Here is a 21,688-nt window from a genome sequence, read left to right on the forward strand (position 1 = left end):
TAAATGGGTTGACAGGTCTGAGAATTCTACCTCATTCTTTCTTGATAGATGCATAGAACTCCTTTCTTGTATATGTATAACTTAATCAGTTTCCTATTAATGGGCTTTTAGCTTCTTTGTCATTCTTAGTTGTTAGACATAATGCAACATACACTCTTCTTCCCGAATGTTTTGCATAGATACTAGGATAAGTATGGGTTCCATTTCTTGAGGTAGAATTGCTGCTTCAAAATATGGGCATATTTTTACCTTGAGAGAGTGTTGAATTGCCTTCTGAGAAGGTTGCCTGAACTTGTATTTTCATCTGTAATTTGAGTGTACCTGTTTCCCTACACCTTCACTAGCTCTGCATACTGTCCAGGATGTTCATCTTTACCGATCTGGTAGATCAAGAGGATGTTGTAAATGGCCTGTATTGGCTCTGACTGAAGCGGGATATTCCATGTGTTTGTCAGCCATTTTATTTCATCTTTTCTTAAAACCACAGGCTCAGAACAATCTCTTTTCTGTTTTTGTAATTTGTAAAAACTTTTTTATAGTTGACATAAATTGTCCCCTTGTAATATGCTTCTCAAGTATTTTTTTCTATTTTTGCTGAGGCATTTTGGGGTTTGGGGGTTTTGTTGTTGTTGTTGTTTTTTATATACTTATAAGAATTTCTAATACTTTTTTTTAACTTTTATTTCCTAATTCTTTACATGGTAAAATCAGTATCTTTTTTTCTTATACCGTCTAAGAAATGTGAAGCCTTTTTGAGATTCTTTTAATTGAACAATTTACATGAAGAATTTATATTGAACTTACATTTGAGCTCAGAGAAATTCCTAGTGGTACAACCACCTCTTTTCTATTCTACCACCAGAGGAGTGTGGTTAGCTTAGATGTTTTCCACAAAGAATGCCTCTGAAAAGAATGCAGCAAAAGCATGTAGTAATCATTTATAAAATTCTACCTCCCAAGGAGACCTTAAAAGATAAATAGTTCTGAGGACTTCCATATTCCCCCCGTGTATGTGTAGAAGGGCCATGCTGAAAGCCCTGCTTATAGGAGAGTGATGCAGAGACCTGGGCAAGAAGCCAGCACATAAAGACATAAATACATTCTCCACATTTAACAATGGGGGGGGGTATCTTTAAAAGACCTATTTTCTGACATAAAGGTGAGATTAAACTCTAGACTTCAAGGAAAGAAAAAAATACACTAGATAGATAGAGAATATAAAAAGTGAAAAAAAAATAAAATAACTATATGTGTATATATAGTTCACATTCTGTAGTGAACTCTTTGCATTTTTTCTGTAATCACAGTGGACACAAACCCCTTGAGGAACCCATTCTCTTCTCCCCATTCTCATTACACTTCAACATATAAATTAGACCTAGCCCCTTACTCAGTTTTTCTAGAAATAACTATAGTCTTTTAAAGAAGGAAAGAGTTTTTTCAAGAGGTCCTAGAGAAGTTTTGCTTCCTGCCACCTGCCTGTTCCTAATATAAATCCTAATTTGTGAATTGCTTTCTTATATTCTAATTTCAGAAAATGATGTGCCTGCCATTATATTTGCAGTCATTCTTTATTTCAAAGAATTAATAGCCTGATAATTGATACACCTAAAGCAGTATTTTACAATAAATTCAGGGACTTGAATATTTGTTGATTATGATTTAAATGATTATACAATACATATAAAAACTTACTTCCAAAAAAATTGACATATGTCCTAAAATACTCATTTGGGGATAATCATAGCATATTAAGAGTTTTACGGAAAGACAGAATATTTCAAAATAAATTTATGTTTATTTCTAATATTTTATATATAAAGGTTTGAAATCACATGGAATATGTACAATGTAATTGGTAAATTAATATGTATTAGTGGGATTGCAAATAGAAATAGTTGGTCGAGTAAATAATATTGTAGAGTATCAGTGTTTGCCATTATTTGGAAGGAGGGAGAAATAGGTTATTAAAAATTAATTTATAGAAATGTTTATGGAAAAGTATTTCTAAAACAAATTGTACAACATAATTACTTCTATCTTAGTTTCAGTGAAACCAAGTTACAGTGGGCTTTCTACACATATTCATTTTACTTAATTTAATAAAGGGGCTATGTCATTTTTTAAATGCTCATCTACTGGTCTGTGTATGTTTTAAAAGACATAAGCATGTAAACAAAAACAGTCGTTATGTTATGTTATTTAGAGTGATTTTAGTACCAAAAAAGTGCTACATCTCAGTATAATTTTGACTTGTTTCTCATTACAACTTGTCACACATACTAATTTTATTAATAATGCTATAATAAGCAAATATTTGCTGGTAACTTTTTATACTTGTAAATGGTGAAGAGGTGATTTTGAGTGGGTGTAGTGGCATCTGTCTGTAATCCCAGTGACTCAAGAGGCTGGGCCTGGAGGATTGCAAGTTTCTAGGCCAGCCTTGGTGATTTAGGAAAGTCCTCAGTAACTTAGTGGGATCTGTCTCAAAATAAAAAGGTCTGGAATGTAGCTCAATGGTAGAACACTCCTATTTTCAATCACCAGTATCCGCTACCCCCCCAAAAAAATATTCATTTTGTTACTTTTCCTATGAAATCAGAGTAAATGTTCACAGTATTTTTCACATAACATGGATTCCTTTGAAGAATTCAGCCTGGTGTCCTTACAGAGTGAGTATACAGCATTCTGAGAAAGATGCAGAAAGCTTTGTTCTTACTTCACATCAGAGTGTGCTGGTGGGAGCTCAGGGGCTGCTGAACATCTGGTCCTAGGCTTGCCTCTGCCCAAGTGTGAATGATGTTCAGTCTTCACTAAATCAAGAGTATTTGTAGAGCTGGGAATGGAACTTAGTGGTAGAGTGCTCACCTAGTAAGCAGGAGGCCCTGGGTTCAATTCCCAGCACTATCACCAAAAAAAAGTATTGATGGCTCTATGGAGTATTCCAGTCACCCATCATACTGATGGAATTGCCAAGGACTAGATACATTCACCCATCCACTTTATGTCATCATTAACAAAAACATTTCCTACACTTTTGTCTGAGATCCTCATGGGCTTCATATGGAAACAGAGCTTATTCATTGCTGAAAAGAATGTAAAATGTGCCAGTGAAGAAAAAGCTAAAATCTTTGAAATTCAGACAGTTTTGTAGCCTCAATTACTATGTCATCTCTAGAGGTATATCCGCTTCCATGACCTTCCCTGGTGGGCTAACCTTCCTGATGTTTTGAAGGGTCCAGTGGAGCCTAAGGCTTCTCATACACTGCTTGTCATTGGTCCTTGAGGCATGGCCATGTCAGTGTGGGGGGTATATGACAACACTGCCCTGTGGCTCCCTACAGCCCCAGGGAAGTAGCTCTCTGCTGGGAGTGGATCACATTTCCCTTCAGGCTCTGTTTTCTCAGTTGTGAAATGAGAAGGTCTGGCTGGATAATATCCTAGTTATGAGATCTTTCAAAACTGTGATCTTCATTTTAGCAAGTCAGAACCAGTGCTAAAATCAACATTGTTTCATTTAATTTCTTCCCATGTCACATTGCTGTCCAGGGTAGGTAATAATCATTCACTTTAGAGACTCTAAGTATTTATTAACTTCCTTGCCACTCCTCACTAAGCAACATATAATTATCACTCATATTCAGGCCCATTTGCTTTTAATTGTGATTTGATTAACTAAGCTAACAGGATGAGAATGATTCTATCTTTTTATAATTAGTTACTATGTTAATTATTTTCCATCTTTTTTAAAGCAAATGTGTGCTAACAGACTTCAGATATGTTTGTAATGTTTATACTTTCTCTTGCTTATATTTGGGTTATAACCTTAGTTGGTATTCTAACTTAAGTAACAAATGTGCTCACTAATACTGAAAAATCACCAACTGTTGAGCGTCATAATATAGAATACACTGATTTACTTGTTTATAAAAAGAATGTTCGTTTTTGAAATCTACCTTTTCATCACGAGTTCCTTATGTAAACATTAGCCATTAGCAGTTTTAATCAGAATACTTTAAATGACTTAAAACTACTGATTTTATACATTTTCTTTATACTAGAAAGAAGCTTAACAAGAATCTGTATGTGGGTTCCTTTAAAAACAACAGATTTTGGTTTGGTTTCATTTGGTTTTGTTAAAAAGGTAAAAAAGATCCTTTTCAGTTCATAAGCCTGATAATTAGGTATTCACACTGTTGAGTGAGATGTGCCTCCCTCTAAAGCTCATCATGATGTCAGCACATTACCTATCTGACGTGAAGGAGAAAAAAAAGAAAATAATAGCAAATAGTAAAATAATATTCCTAATAACAAATGTTTTTAGTTTACTGATAATACTCAAATCTTATATCGTAAAATTTCCAATATTTTCCTATAAAAGTCATCTGTGAATTAGTAGAGGTATATGTCAAAACAGTTCCTAAGCATCCACCATTTTTACAGTAAGTACTTTATATAAACACTCTATTAGGTTACACATAGAGGTATGAGATTCAGTGTACCCTGCCTCCTAAGAGCCCATCTTGCATTTAGTAAGATGGAGCAGTCTACAGGGCTGGAAAAAAGGGTGTGAACCACTATTGGGTCACTTAACGATGGGATGCATACTGAGAGATGTGCCTATCCATTTTGTCACTTTTGAACATCATAGAATGTACTTACACAAATCAAGATAGCCACAAAGTCACTAGGAAGTATGATCTGTGGGAGCACCATAGTATTTGGTCCATCATTGACCAAAACATCCTTATGCAGCATATGATTGTATATTTTTAAATGAATATTATATAATAATAAGAAGCATTCTTTATTTGATCACCATTATAGAATAGATTACTGTTGGGGAGTGAATTTCACAGTATCAAACCATTTAATTTTTTTTTATTAGAAACATTGCCAAGAAAACTAGTACGTACACACATACACAAACCATACCATGGCATCCCTCTTCTGTAAAACTTAATGGTTTTGATGTTTAGACTTACCACTTGGTCCTGTTGGTTAGGATTTTAATTAGAGCTTGGGTTCTTAACCTCATCATGATTTTCTTGGCTATTAATTGAGTTCATTATCCCACCCCTAGGCCTACGGAGTTCCTATGCTAGTCAGCACAGTCAGCTTGGGCAAGACCTTCGTTCTGCTGTGTCTCCTGACTTGCACATCACTCCTATTTATGAGGGGAGGACCTATTACAGCCCAGTGTACCGAAGCCCAAACCATGGAACCGTGGAGCTCCAAGGATCACAGACAGCGCTCTATCGCACAGGCTCAGGTGGCTTCCTTATTTCACTGGCCCAATAGTAGAAGGGTTTTACTGAGATTGGGATTCCAGTTAGAAGGAAAGCATGTTGCTCATTTAGTTGTCACATAAGTAATGAAACAGAAGTTTATTTCATACCTTTGTATAGGTGATACGTTTTTACCTTAGTATAATCTAATGAACATTGTGATTATACTGTTAATTCAGGAATAAATTTGTAAAGGTACAAATCTGATTCTCCTTGGATTAGAATCATGTTGGAAACAGAAAGGAAAGCCTTTGCTGAAATATTTCTTTGTCATTTTGTTGCCTGGAACAAGTATCGAGAATCCATACAGGACTGACTTGGTTGTCTTTGATTTAGCACGGATGGAGCCCAAGTGTATTTGGCATTACCCTTTTTCAGATGTTGGATTTCCTCTGAATACTTAAATATGAAATGTGAAAAAGATATCTCTTTTCATGGACTCCAACTGGGACAGGATGCAGTAGAAGCACGTATAAAAACAGGGATCTGGGGCATTGCACCCTCACATCCCAGCCTTCATATTCATTCCACCCCATAGCAACTGATGAATCAGAAGCTATAGTTCATGGTGGTGTGAGCTGCCAGATCATGCTACAGGGCTGGTTTGTGGAATCTTTAAAAAAAAAAAAAAAAGAATAAAAAGAAATCTTACAGGCTTAATAATATGCACACACACACACACAAAAAAAAAAAAAAAAAAACTCCTGCATCAGTGATATCAAGGGCTTACCTCAAGACAACTACCTCCCAGAATTTCAAAACAAAGAAGACTGTATTTGAATTGGTTCTTGACCAGAGACTGACAGCTTAGTCCACTGAGAGGTTTTTCTTCTAGTAGAATGTACCAATTTTTACTAGATGTTAGTAAGAAATATATTACTTTTTTTTATGTTCTATGAGGAGGGAATTGAGAAACAGGGCTGGAGTTGTAGCTCAGTGGTCGAGTGCTTACCTTGCATGCATGAGGCCCTGAGTTTGGCCCCCAGCACCACATAAAAATAAACTAATAAAAATAAAGATATTGTGTCCATCTACAACTAAAAAAAACCTTTTTTAAAAAAGAAACTGTTAAAATATTTGTAATGCCAGGAAAAAGTATGTATACAATCATTGGAGTGATACCTGTTGCAAAAATTAGTACAGAAATGTTAAACACAGTGGACATTGTTTTTATATATATCATCATGCATTAATTTATGGGAGTATCTATAGAATAATTGATATATCAGTCTTTATTGTGAAATAGATTTTCCCATTTTATCAAGATCTATAGGTCTAGAAATAAAGTGTATATCAAAAGAAGTAACCTGTGTACACTAAGTATTGAAAAGTTTGATGGTTTCAGTTATTTACAAAGTTAAATAAAGATGTTGTTATTTATCACTAAAATGAAAGTAATGAACTTTTGCTTTTATCATTTATTTTTGAGATTATTTTTTTGTATTTCTCTTGGACTTTTAAGTTACTGAATCTTAATAAACATGTTAAGACCTATTATATAAGCAGATTTATAGTTTCATATTGTTCTTTCCTGCTAATAAAATTACCATAATATTGTTCATATATTAAAAATTAAGTCCCTTTTTTAGTGTTAGTGATTTGTAAAAATCTAAAAGTAAACAATTTATACAATTGCCTAAAACTGTAATCCTTCTTAAATTTAAAAAATGTTTACCTTTTAAAAGTCTGACCTCATGCCATGCATGGTGGTACATTCCTGTGACCACTCGGGAAGCAGAGGCAGGAAGATCCCAAGTTTAAGGCTGGCTCCAGCAACTTAGTGAGACCCTATCTCAAAATAAAACATAAAAAACAGTCTGGGAATGTAGCTCAGTGGTTAAGCACCCCTGAGTTCAATTTGCAGTGCTGTGGGAGGGAAAAAAAAGGATGACCTCATGGAGAACACACTAATCTTTTTCAAAATGTTGACTTTTTGGTAGGTGTTGGAAATCTACAAAGGACATCCAGCCAACGGAGTACCCTTACATACCAAAGAAATAATTATACTCTAAACACAACAGCTACCTATGCGGAGCCCTACAGGCCAATACAATACCGAGTACAAGAGTGCAATTACAACAGGCTTCAGCATGCAGCGCCAGCTGATGATGGTACCACCAGATCCCCGTCAATAGACAGCATCCAGAAAGACCCCAGGCAAGTACCAGTCGGGGTCTCCAGAGTGCTATGGTATAACAGAAGTTAGCCGTTCTTTCACTCTGACATTTTAGGTTATCATGTCTGTTATATCAGTATTTCTTATCTGTAATACATCCAGTTGTGTTCCAGCTGTGTAAGGTCAGTGAGGCTAATTTCATTTTAAAGACAGATTACCTCTTTCCATGCTTTAATTATAAGTTAGGGAATGCACAGCTCTATGGGCGTATCTGCAGCATTCATTATTCAAACACTTGAGCCAGACAACTACCTAGAATTAAACAAAAGACTTTGAAGGATCATTTCATCCCTGTTCCTTTATCCTGACTGACTTCTTAGACAAAGACTTCAGAAAATTTATGTTATTCTAAACTGTGAAAGACCAATATGGTGTATATTTTTAATCATATTGGTCAGTGCTATAGATGTTTCATTAACTAGGTCCTTTGAAAAGCTTTTTGACATTTTAGAAGAAAATAGCTTACAAGAAATTGTCATATGTACTAAGCAAAAAATATTTGACAAATAATAGATGTTTCCTTTTTTTTATTTAACTTTGGCCATGTAGACAATATTTTTTAAGGTAAGTGTGAGTCCTTTAGTACTTGATTAATTTTGAAAAACTGGCCTCATCTTTAATGAAAGTCATTTAACTATATTCAGGAAATAAATCAGTATATTTCAAAATTAAAAGAATTTTCATTTCTGAAAAAATGAAAATGTTACCAAGTTTTATGCAGCTTTGGTGTTATTTTAAGGCATGTATTAGCAAGATTTCATTCACACTTCATCCACAAAAATAGTTGTTTAACTGGAAAATTAATATAATTATCAGTTCATTCTTAGCAACCTACCAGCTAATCCAAATGAATGTGAATTAAAATGAATGAGGTTTTGGTCCCTAAAACAAAATAACTAAAGGTATTATAGAGTTGAATGGAAAGACCACTACACTAAAACCACCTTACCTAATCACTTTTATGTCCAAAATTCTTTGAGGTTTATACATACATTTGGTTCTTCTATTCCTGTTTGCTACCTTTTTGTCATTTTAAGGATTTTTTAAAAATAATTTTTCTAATAGCACCTCCTATATAATTGTCATTAATACTCTTACATTATTTCATTTTTTTAAATCTTCAAAAGACTAGAGCTCCTAAATAGATGCAGAAATTCCCTAAAGGGTTTTGAATTATAATTTTGGCCGTACCTTGGCTGGACCTGCAGAGAAAATAAATAGCTGCCTACAAAAGCAATGAAGGGTGATTAGACCTTTGAGTTTAGTATATGCCCCTGAAGACTTCAGTTTTGACCTCTACTAGGAGATGATTGACTATAAACAAGAATTTCATGTATGATAATATACTTCAGCTATTCATGGTATGATAATTTCATAGTCTAATGCATAAAACTGTTATGGCTAGCTTTGATTATGTGAAAGCTCTCTGATAATGTGTTTCATAAGATGAATAAATGATTATTTTATAATAATAGGTACATTTATTCCAGCTGAAACTGGAATTCAGGTAAATTTGAGGTTCAAATACTTAAACCAAAATAAAAAGTTCATGACAACTGTTATTTTTCAGTTTTGAAAATAGCAATTTTAAGTAATACTTTTATTCACTATCAACTTTTCTTTCCCATTAATGCTAAATAATAATTAGTCTGAAAAATTCTCTGTAGGACTAAAGAAGTTATTGATGTTTACTATGTAAAAGGAAATCTGTGAAGTTTCATTTGTAGTAGTCTACTTAGAAGCCAGATTTATTAGTAGTACAAATGATGCCTTTAGTATAAAAGTATTTCCTATGGAAAGTGGCAGTGATTTTTCAGAATGACAGCATTCCCTGTCCTCCTTCTGAGCACGGCCCATTATGTGACATTCAACAGTATATTTCTGTTTACTATCCCCTTGACTTTTATATTAGCACATATTTTACTTCTGCATACATTATAAACCTAAAATATACAGTGTTATTTTTACTAAAAATAATTGTCTTTTAAAGGGAAATAAAAATGATGGTCACTTATATTCACCCACCTTTTTACTATTTAGAATTATCTATAAATTCAAGTTTCCAGTTCAGCTAATTTTGCTTCAGTCTGAACAATCACCTGTAGTCTTCCTCATGTTACGTGCATGTCTACTTGCAAAAAATTATCTCAGCTTTAGTGTATCTGAAAATGTTTTTATTTCACTCATTATTACATCTTTAAAGGATGTTTCACTGTATATAAAGTTTGGGATTTACAAGTATAGTTTTTTTTTTTTTTTTCCTTTCAGTGCTCTAAAAGATGTTATTCTTTGTCTTTAGACCTCCGTTGTTTCTGATGAGAAATCAGACACCATTTATATCATTCTCATGTAATGGTCTTCTATCTTCAGTTTTCTATTGCTTTCAGCAGTTTACTTTGATGGGCTTAAGTTTGCATTTAACCTGCTTGGGCTTCACTGAGATTCCTGAAATGTAGTTTGGTAATTTTCAGACATTATTTCTCTAAATTTGTTTTCCACCCCAAACTCTCTCCTTCTAGGACCCCAGTTACACATATAAGATTACTTTGTTATTTCACAAATTAATTAAGCTCTGTTCTTTAGTAAAAAACAAAAAAAAAATCATCATCATCATCATTTTTTCTCTATTTTTCTAATTGGTTATTTATTATTGATCTGTCTTCAAATTTATTATGCTTTCTTTCTGCAGTCTCCAATCTGTTAAGCCTATCCAGTGATTTTTTTTTCATTTCAAACACTTGAATTTTATTCTTTTTGTTTTGATTTTTGATTAGCATGTATTAATTGAACTTATTAATGGGAGTCCGTGTGTTTGTTTTAAGTCAGCCTAGTTCTATTTTCATACTTTCCATGTCTCTGATGAGATTCTCCAGTTATTCACACCTTATACACATCTCTTTCTTTAAGTCTTTGGGCACATTTATGTTATTATTTTTAGTTCCTCCTCTTATAATTCCAACATGTCGGTTGTCCCTGGTTATTTTTCCATTGAATATATATATATATCATATATCATATATCTCTGTTTTTTCTCATGCCTAGTAATTTAGATTATGTGCTAACTGTTGTGGCTGATACATTATAGAGAATCTGGATTATATTGTCTTCTGTTAGAAAGCTAAATTTTGTTGTGGCAGATAACTAAATTACTAGGAAATCTTTTTGAATCTGTCAAAATTAGTTTTGTTCCTTGTCAGGTCTATTTCAGTTTCATTTTAGCCCTACAGTGTATTCCTTATTGATTTTTATTCCTCACACTTGGCCTTTATAAATTTTTTTAACTAAAAAAACTAATATACTTAGTATACTTTCAGCTCTCAGTCATGCAGCAACGCTCCGTACCAGATATGTACCTGTGCTCTGCCCACACACTGTCCAGTGTTCGGCTAAGGACTTGTGGATGGTTCCCACACAGACTTGTAGAGTCATCTCTGCATATTCCCTTCTTGCCAGTACTCCGCTCTGCATAGTATCATCAAATTCTAGCGTTTCCCCCTCACCTTATTGAGTCCGTCATGTACTATTTGGACTCAGCCTCCTGTACCATGCCCCAGAAAGTGCCACTAGGCAGAAAGCCAAGCATGTATATATGGGATTGGTTGGTTGGTTCCCTCCTCAAGAATTTCATTGCTGCCTATTGTTCAGAGCCTAAAAACAGTTTCATCACACATTTACCTTGGTTTTATCATTGTTTATGGTAAAGCAAAATCCAGAACCACTTAGGTATCGTGGCTGAAAACAGAAGTCTAGGCTTAGGTTTTAATGAAGCAAATCCTATCAGGCATCAGTACCATCCAACCAGCACACAAATCCATAGCAGTTTTTCCAGTGTCAATTTGCTGAACTTAAAGGTTAGAATTGATGTCAACCAAGCCTAATTGTTCTGCTCTAGCTAGAAGCCCTTTTGTGTTATCTGGCCCCCATAGCTCCCAGGAATGTCAGGAAATATTGACCACTGTACCATTTAAAGAGGACAGAAATGTATATTTGTAATCATTGTCAGTCATCGAGGAAAATTAAACCACACTCTTTGTATTGTTAATTACAGTATAGATTTAAATAATAGGTTTTATATAGATTTTCATCAAAAATGGTTAACATAGTTTCGGTGCAAAAAAGGAAAAGTATTATATAGAATTCTCCTATTTAGAAAAGCTCATTTTTCAGGGATAATGGATGTTAATAAAACACCTGTTATAATTCAAAACATATAAAATATTTTAATATACACCATCATATATCATTGTCACAGCCAACCTATGAATAAGTAGGAATAATAGTTTTTTGTACCTATTTTATATATGGGGAAACTGAAACTCCAAATAATGAACTGGTTTTTGTTTTTTGTTTTTTTGTGTCTTTGGTTTTTGGTACTGAGGGTCGAATCCAGTGGCACTTAACCAATGAACCACTTCCCCAGCCCTTTTTTATCTTTTATTTAGAGACAGGCTCTCACTGAGTTGTTAGGGCCTCGCTAAGTAGCTGAAGCTGGCTTTGAACTCATGATACTCCTGCCTCAGCCTCCCAAAGCCCCTTGGATTGCAGGCGTGCACTACCACACCCGGCCTGGTTTTCAAAATAACAGTAACTGAACGGTCCAAAATGTAAACCCAGGAAACCTAACTTTAAATTCTTTGTTTGGGTTTTTTGTTTTGTTTTCAGCTGCATGATTCTGCCTCTTTAGGCATTTGCTGTATTTTTAATGTCTATTAATGATGGTATCATTCAGCCTGTCTCCCAAACCAGAAATCTCCAGCTCACTCCTGACTTCAATTTTTAGATTATCTGGCTACTATGGAAAGAATGAATTGGGGAAGGGGTGCTATTTGAAGCAGATAGAACATCCAGAAGACTGTTAAAACCAAGTAATCTAGGAAAAATGGAAAGAATGGATTGATTGGTTTATATTAAATATTTCAGAGACAAGTCAACAAAGCCCACTGATTAATTGGATGAGGAAGATAAAATAAGGAAAGGAGAAGAATCAAAGATGGCTCTGTTTTAAGCAACTGTGAATTCCTGTGTGTACAGTGAATAGTTTCCTTACTGCTAGTCTTTCTGGATTCTAGTACATTCTCTGCTTGGCCACCAGAGTTATCTTCCATATAAATGTGCCCGTGTCTCATCTTCTCATTCTCCTGATTCAAACCTCCATTACCCTTCTGTTCTTTGTGTGTGGAGTTATATATATTTAGACTACCTGGATTTTACTAAACTTCCATCACTTAATTACTAATCCCTAGTTCCTTGTTTGTTTCTAATGATACTTAGTAGTACTTACCTCATGAGTCAACAGTATAAGTAAAGGTAAATGAGATGAGTGTAAAATCCTTGACGCAATACCTGATGCAAGTGAGCTCAACTAATGGAAACTGCTTGTTATTATTAAAAGTAAAATTTTTAGTTTGGCATGACTGGCCCTGTATATAAAAGCATGCCTTATTAAATATATATAACCCCAGAATCTACTATGGCACTCATAGTGAGAATTCACTAAATATTTGTTGGGATGGATGGTCTAATGTATGTGTGCAGGAATGTAATGACCTGGCCCTTTACAGTGGATTAGCAGGTTAATGCTTTGAGGCCTTTCCAGACCAAGTAAAACTCCAGGGCTTTAAAAACTAGGCAATAAACTATCATTGGGATGTTAATTTTAAAGTTTTACTCATGCTAATTAATTTTTTGATTAACAGTTAACAACATCCCTTAGTGAAAGTCTGCATATTTGCTGTTCTATGAACCATTTTCTAAAAACCTGGTCTTGACATATATACGCATCATTCATGTACAATAAGGATCCCAAAGTGTAGACCAGTCAAGTAGCATCAGAAAAATTTGATAATGTGATGTAACCTTAAAAAAGCAAAGTATAGGGCTGGGGATGTGGCTCAAGTGGTAGCGCACTTGCCTAGCATATGTGAGGCACTGGCTTCGATTCTCAGCACCACATAAAAATGAAATAAAGCTATTGTGTCCACTTAAAACTATATATATATATATATATATATATATATATGTATGTGTGTGTATATATATATATATATATATATGTATGTATGTGTATATATATATATATATATATATATAAAAGCAAAGTGTAAAAGAATGTATAAATAGTATGATCATAATACTCCCTATATTAAAAAAAAAAAAAGTGGTTTAGCATAGTGGTTGAGGAACAGGCTCAGAAGGGCAACTTCCCAAGTCCAGATGTTGCTGTACTGTTAACCAGCTATGTGATCCTCTACTTAGCCTTTCTTCCTCAACTTCATATCTATGAGGTTGCTGTAAAAATAAGTGAATTAATATGTATAAAATACCTAGAATAGTACCTGACAAAATAGGTACTCATGACATATTAAGTGCTATCTAATAATAATCCAGTTTTTTAGAAAAAAAATATATGTGCTTTACCCACATATGGGCATGTATGCACACATAGAGAGAAAAAAAGACCAGAAAATGTCAACAGTGGGTTTTTTGTTTTGTTTTCTGGATTCAGGATTACTGATAAAATATTTTTTTTCCTTTTTCAATTGTTTGTGTTTCTGTTAATTTTAAGTTTTCCAAGAATCACTGTGCCCATAGTGTTTGTGTTTTGTATGCTGACACCAGCTCTGTCCTTTCCACAGTCTCTCTCCTCAGGCATATCATCTCACTTAGCTCAAGTGCAGTTGTTTACATGAGCCTTGCTTCTGCAGATCTCTTACATAGGTAGAAAGATGTAAAATTAGAATCAGGAGGAGGAACACTGAGTGGAAGTTACTGATATTAAGAATTTCCTTTGTTCCCCTGAATTTCTTTCTGAGTGTCTGCATGTTATAATTTCTTTAAAATCATAAGCATCTAGGCCTCTGTATTTCATTGAGAGGGAGAGGTAGGGTTGGGGAATTAGATATGTGTATATATATATATATATATATATATATTAGGATTCTTTTTTTTTTTAACACAATGCCTTTATTTTTATGTGGTGCTGAGGATCGAACCCGGGTCCCACCCGTGCTAGGCAAACGCTCGATTGCTGAGCCACAATCCCCACCACAATTTTAGGATTCTTGAAGCTTCTAGTTTTTGTCTCAGCTGGAGCTTTTTTCCCCATAGCAAATATTTTGTTCAATGTGTTATTACCACATAGACCTTCCATTCTGAAGCCATGTTTTTCTCTTGTAGGGAGTTTGCCTGGCGCGATCCTGAGTTGCCTGAAGTCATTCACATGCTGCAGCACCAGTTCCCGTCCGTCCAGGCAAATGCAGCAGCCTACCTGCAGCACCTATGCTTTGGAGACAACAAAGTGAAGATGGAGGTACCATACCCAGTGCCGAGGATGACTTGGGGAAGATAGTGCTTTTCTGCTTAGCAGCCAGATGCTTGCATATTTAAGAAATTACCAGGGGTCAGAGAGGTAGCTCAGTGATAGAGTATATGCTTAGCATGCACAAGGCTCTGGGTTCTGTCTCCAGCACCACCAAAAAGAAAAAAAAAAAAAGAAAGAAATTGTCAGATGCTTTGTGAAGAGACATTTTGATTCTATATACTCTTTTACTTCCTTTTTTTTAATGTTTTTTAGTTGTAGATGGGCCCAATATCTTTGTTTATTTATCTTTCTTTATGTGGTGCTGAAGATCGAACCCAGTACCTCACGTGTGTGAGACAAGCGCTCTACCACTGAGCTACATCCCCAGCCCCCTCTTTTACTTCTTAACTATGCATTTCAGTTCCTGGAGCACTTTCAGCCTTGTTGAATCATGCATCCACTTCATTAGCTTATTTATAAAACATGAGCAAAAATCAATTTAACCTGCATTGTGGAAATATTTTTTCAAATCTATTAGATAAAAATTATAAAACTCATGAAACTAGTGAGCTCATATTTCTTGAGATCTAGTCAAGATCAGTGGCAATTGAAATTAAGTTAAAAGTATTTATAAACTTTATGCTAAATATGTGAATATTTTACTTCAGATTTTGAAGTTTTGGATATTTATAGAAGCACAGCAAGTTACTGGATATTGGTCAGTGTTCTGTTACATTAACATTTTAGGACCCCCCACCACCACCACTACAATGCCATATGGAAGTAAAGTATTTTTCACCAGTTTAATGCGCAAAACAAAATAGCAGCTACAGACCTAAAGGTGAATGTAGTGAATAAAGTCCAGAAACATTCAAATGATATGCTGATGAATTGACAAACAGAAAATGTAGGAAGAGTAGCCTATTCTAGAGAGCCTATTCTAGAAACTAAATGAGGTTAATCAAAACTTCCTTCTTGTGATGTTCCTGGCCCTGCATACATCTTTATTGTGTTTGCATATTTGCTCATTGCACTTCTGGAGTGAGATTATAACTCCCAGTGTGTGTTCAGAGGGCTGGCAAAGAGCTGTGCTGCCTACATGAGGACGTTAATCCACCAGGGTCTCCCATCTCATTATAAAGTTAGGAACCCAGGAAAGGAATATTTGTCCTACAGAGAGCATCCTCAGAATTTACAAAAGATATGCTATTTAGAATAGAAAGTAACCTTCTGAAATGATCTCTCATTAACAGACTTATTTGATCACTACCCAATCACATGTCACTTAGGCCTGGTACCTAACATTTTTCATTCTAGGTATATAGACTAGGGGGAATCAAGCATCTGGTTGACCTTTTGGACCACAGAGTTTTGGAAGTTCAGAAGAATGCTTGTGGTGCCCTCCGAAACCTTGTTTTTGGCAAGTCCACAGATGAAAATAAAATAGCAATGAAGAATGTTGGTGGGATACCTGCCTTGTTGAGGCTGTTGAGAAAATCTATTGATGCAGAAGTACGGGAGCTTGTTACAGGTAGGTATAGAATGTGATATTTTCCAAGAGAAGATATTGAAAACAATCTAGGCTATGCCTTTGAATATTATATATATGCATATATACTCACAACAGTGAAGAAGACTTGGTATGAGTTAATCTAATGATTCAGAAGGCATTTGCAGTGCTATAGGGTCATTTCTATTAGTATCAGTTATTGAACTTATTAATGCATATGTATCAGCTAACAGATGTCTTGTTCATAGAGGGATGACTACATCAATTTTTATTATGTATTCTATAGTAAACCTACTTATTTTAAATAGACTGGCTCTCCTTTATTATGAAAATAAAATACACTTATTGCATTGGCCCCCTTCCACTTCAGTTCATCCAGTCCCTGAATGCCTGTTTACATTCCTAGTCACTTTGCTAGGCCCAGGGATATAAGGGGAATAAAGCCCAATCCCTATCCTCACATAGCACTCAGCCTGGGTGGTTCTGTGGGTTTCAGAGGAAATGTGGCTAAATGCTATGACTCAGGAGAGAGCACAGGAGGCACAGAGGATAGGTAGGAAAGTTCCCAGGATAATATGAAATCTAAGTTGACCTAAAGGAAGAGGAACATTAGCAGGGTAAACAGGAGGGAGGGATATATTCAGGCACAGAGATTGAGACCCAACATAGGATTCATCTACTCCTCCAACCAGCAGGAGGGGGATGCTATATTATAAAACTTTTTGGAGGCAAATAAGGCTGGTAAGAGATGAGAGCCTATTTTAAGGAACTTTGAGGAGGCACTTACTTGTCAATGAGGACATTATGGCTTGGCATGGTCAGCTTAGGCTTTTACTTGTGTTCTTTCAGCAGGGTTAGAAAGTAGAGGATTGATTCCAAGGATACTAGCCTATACCTAGGAGACCTATAAGAAGGTTGCCAGTCTGGTGGTATAGGGAGGGGCAAGAAAGAGAAGAGGGGATGGTTAGAAAAATATTTCATGGTGGAGTGGGGGAAGACAGGGAGGAGAGAGTGACCCTGTCTTAGGAGATTGGACTTTGCAGTGTCAACAATTGTATTCAGGAGTACATGAGGTTGAGATAGAGGAATGATTCTGCAGGGAGAGCAATTAATGACAGTATTTCTTATTGTAGAAAACTCAGGAGAAATACCAAGTATGTAATGGCAGAAGAATGGTTAAATAAATTGCAGTACCCTCATACAGTGAAACCACATACAAGAGTAAAATCCGCACATTAGAGCTCTATATAGAAACACAGATAAAGCTTGAAACATTTCCAGAATGATAGCTGTGATATGATGCTGTTGGAATAAAATTTTAAAATATGTAGATTGAGACTATGCAGTATTTTTTAAAATAAGCACATGAAATAAAGTTAAAATTTCTAATTGGAATTATAAAAAGATTCATGAAAGCAATTACCTCTGCAAGATGGAGAGAAGAAAATGGGTAGGGAATATATTCCAACACTGTTTTTTTAGAGAAATCTGAAACAAGACAAAATGTTAATATTTGATAAATCTAGATGGTGGTGGATACTTGGGTATTTGTTTCATATTTGCTATGCAGTTTTTCATGCTTGAGATGTTTAATTTCAAATTTTTAACGTTTCTTCGAAATTAATCCCTTTCCCTGCTGGCTTCCACTATGAAATCAAAGTTGTAGGTTTTGTCAGATATAATTCAATAACACTTGGGAATGTAGCAAACCATCTTGCATCTAATATCTAAGGGCAATCAATTTTCTTGTAAGATATAAATGTTCAGAATACAGCATTAATATTTTTTTACTCCCAATAAGGCATGAAATTTACATACTAAACATAAGATATACTTTATCTCTAATCTTAAACTTTGAAATGGACTGCCTGCCTTTATGTAGACCTACCTCTCATGCCAAAAAAAAAAAAAAAATTGCTCATTCATATGTATGTGTACATAGAATGAAAAAGATAACAAGCTAAATAGGATGAATAACAAAGAATACAGTTACATGCATCCTAGAACTCAATACAGTCAACTCTATTTATGCCCAAAAATTCACCTGAAGCTGACTATTCAGGAGACAATGTTACTTGCAGTATGTGAGTGCTTTCTTTCTTTTTTGTTATTTATTTTCCCCTTACTTTGAACTTAGTGTATAATGTCCAAGTACCTTCCCACAGTCACACACTTGTGTGGTCACAAAGCTGCAGAATGATGTGTATGCGCTCCTTGAGTGATCAGCAATGTGCTGGGGACAGCCTGATATTAGAAACACAGCTTCTACCCAAATTTGGATCTCTTTTCATTGGCTAGCAATTTATTTCATGGTTTGGTCCTTATATCCCTAATGTGCAGCTTTTTTATTTCTCTAGCAAAATAAGATTTTTTTCTGGATATTTGTTTCTCTGAGTTTTTTCCTGTGGGATAAACTATTACATTGCCCTTCCTGGGGCGAGCTCAAAGAGTTTGTGAGATTCAGTGTTGAATAGGAAAAAGGGTATGTGAAAGTTTGGTGATTTTTTTTTCTCCCATTTAAAAATAAATCAAATTTATTTGAAAAAAAAAAAAGCTGGACAGCAATATGAAGGGCTCTTACGTACCAATTTATCTGGGTCACACTCTGGACTTGAGTGCTGATTTGAATGCTTCTCTCCATATTTCATCACTCCATCACTCCTGTGTGCATTACTATAGTTGTTGAGAGCTCAAGATGTTTTAGACATGGATCCTGACCTTGGAGAGAGGATATGAGTGTTTCTAATTTCAAAAGAATTATATCTCCAATAGATGGTATTCCATCCAATGTAATACTATGAACTGAACAACTACTGATATTTCTTTTGTGGACATGTCTGCCAGTAGATTTCAGACTTTAAGAAGTATTTTTTATGATAATCAAAGAGAGTAGGGAAAATTAAAAATTGCTTTTTAATTTTCCCTACTCTCTTTCACCACAAATACTTTCACCATACTTTCACCACAAATAATTTATTTTTATATGTAGACTGATTGCTCATGAAATTTTTTCTTTCAGAACATTGAAATAGGATTGGTCAATGTGTAAACACATCATTCAGCTGTCATATGTAAAGAAGTTGAACCAGAGGCCTGAGTTTGATTTCTATGTAAACACTGCCTTGCTAATATTAAACTACAAAGTCACAACATAAATCTGGCAGAGTTGCTTCTGTGTGTGCACATGCAGGCACCCTGTATGTATCTGTATGTAATTTCTAGTCAAAGACTTATAGAGACAACAAAATTATTCATTCAAATTTCTCAGCCCTAAAATTTAATGTTACCAAACTTAACTGATGTTCGGTAATAATTTAAGAATAAGAAAATAAATCCCTATTATGTTTTTAAACACAAAAACATCAGAAGCTCCTTGAGTTCTTTCATTAGCATTTCCTCAAGTCAAATATTCATAGACTGGCTTTAAGTTATAGAATCACAAGATAGAAGGGGACCTCAAAATTTGTTCATCCAATCAGCCATCCAATGAGTAAATCCCTGCACAGCTTCCATACAAGTGCCCATCGTGTATTTGAATCCGCTTGGACAGGGACTCATTACTTCTTGGGTATAAGGCTGAGCAGCAGCATTGTCCAGAAAGCAATAAGACATTCTTTATGATTTGAGAAAGTAAGGAAGACAACGTATCAGAAGCTCATTTTGCCTAGGAACCGCCCTGCAAGAAGACCAGTGCAGCCATACATCCTGCCACCCAGACTCCTTCTAACAAGAACAGTGTACCCCCATACTCAGTACAGCACATCTTTCTCCAACATGGCCGCACAGTGATTGTGTGGCCATGTCACTCACCAGTACTGTCAGCTGCCTATTTCCTATAAAACCCTTTTGAAAACAAAATATCATCAGAATTTCAGTATTCTTCCAATGATATTCACAAGTGCCATGGTCCTGGCCAACCTTGCACAATACCAGGCCTTTGTAAATGTGGTCTCAAAGGTCTTCAGTAAAAACCGAATTCAACTCTAAATCATGTTTAATTAAGTAATCTGAACTTTTGTCTTCAGATTGTTATATAATTTGAAGAAATTGCTATCCCTTGGAAACCAGGTATTCTATTATCCTAATATTAAGTAATTCAACCCAGTTATTAATCCAAAGTCTTTTTATCCACATCCTCTTTGTTTCTGTTTGACTGTATTTAAGTGAAGAGATTTTAGCTATTCTTTTTTAAAATATGTCTTGCCTTTTCTTTCAATGTAATAACTGCCCAGGGCTATATTTTTTGCCTCAGCTTTATTTTCAAGAGGGAAAAAATACTTTTTGCCAAGTATATTTTCCCAAGATAGTATGGCTGTCATTTTTAATTAAAATAATTCTCTAGTAAGTAACATGATTCTTATGTTTTCTTCATTGTATTGAACATTTTCCAGGTTGAAACCTAATGAGCTTTTCTTTAAGTAATTGCTGATATATGTGGGTGCTTGGAGTGATTTTTTTTTTTCATTCCAAAGGGACTCTTTACCATGATGGTGCTTAAACATGAAAGCTGAATGAAGTATGATTGTTCCCCAGTTGAGTTATAAAATAAATGTCTTGTAGGTTATAAACTATGGATTAAAAGTGGGAACATCTTGTCACTAAAAGGGATGTTGAATTCATTTGTTAAGATTGTTAAATAGTGTTTCTAAGGTACAAAGTATGAAAATCTAGTTATTGAACATTCTGAAAGCATCATCTTTTTAAGATATAGAAATTGCAGATACTGCCCAGAAACTGCAGACCTGCTTTAATGCATCAGATGTTCCAAAACTATCACACTTTGATTTCTTCCTAACACTAATGTTAAACAAGAAAAAGTAGCCTTTGTTCCTCAATAATAATAGATTTCATTCATATAACTTCTGTATTCATATTCCTTACAATTTAGAAAGTGATTATTCACCCATATGGCTAAGTAAAATATGTCCACAGTCTTTATTTTGAAACTTTGGGCTTCCTGCAGTAGATTCCAGATCCTGTATAGAACATATTTCCTTCCTGATCATTAGCTCCATATTTTTATTTAAATCATAAGTTACTAATAAAATGATAGTTATCACTAAGGAAGGTGTAGATGAACCAATAGATGGTATGAAGAGCAGGAGCTTAGAGGACATAACACTCAGCCTTTTGAACTATTACTTGCCATCACATCACAGGATGAAACACTACTAAACCTTGACCTAATTAATCTACCTCCTGAATAATCATTTATTCTCTGGTCCAGAGAAGAGGCAGCTGTTTCTTCCTGTGCTGTTTTTAGTGGACCATTAGAACTGGTAGGAGTTGCATAATAGATTTATTATTTTCAGAAATCTAGCAGCATTCCCTCCCACTTCCCAGCCAAAATCAGTAATAGTCCTCATTACTTGGTCTACTTTATAAAACAATAACAACAGAATTCCTAGATTCAT

At 34.9% G+C, this 21,688-nt stretch overlaps 1 protein-coding gene across 10 annotated transcripts in view; it reads left to right on the forward strand.

Annotated features, from left to right (window-relative positions):
* Window positions 1-21,688, forward strand: part of PKP4 (plakophilin 4) — a 239,560-nt gene that overhangs the window by 181,155 nt on the left and 36,717 nt on the right. For all 10 annotated transcript variants that reach the window (XM_081260642.1, XM_081260647.1, XM_081260645.1 and 7 more), the window contains 4 exons: window positions 5,084-5,272; window positions 7,229-7,449; window positions 14,645-14,773; window positions 16,082-16,295. In XM_081260642.1, coding sequence (XP_081116768.1) covers window positions 5,084-5,272; window positions 7,229-7,449; window positions 14,645-14,773; window positions 16,082-16,295 — 753 coding nt within the window. The remainder of the gene's footprint in view (window positions 1-5,083; window positions 5,273-7,228; window positions 7,450-14,644; window positions 14,774-16,081; window positions 16,296-21,688) is intronic.

The sequence above is a fragment of the Spermophilus citellus genome (assembly GCF_964194105.1).
Source record: "Spermophilus citellus genome assembly, chromosome: 11".
In the NCBI taxonomy this organism is placed as follows: Eukaryota; Metazoa; Chordata; class Mammalia; order Rodentia; family Sciuridae; genus Spermophilus; species Spermophilus citellus.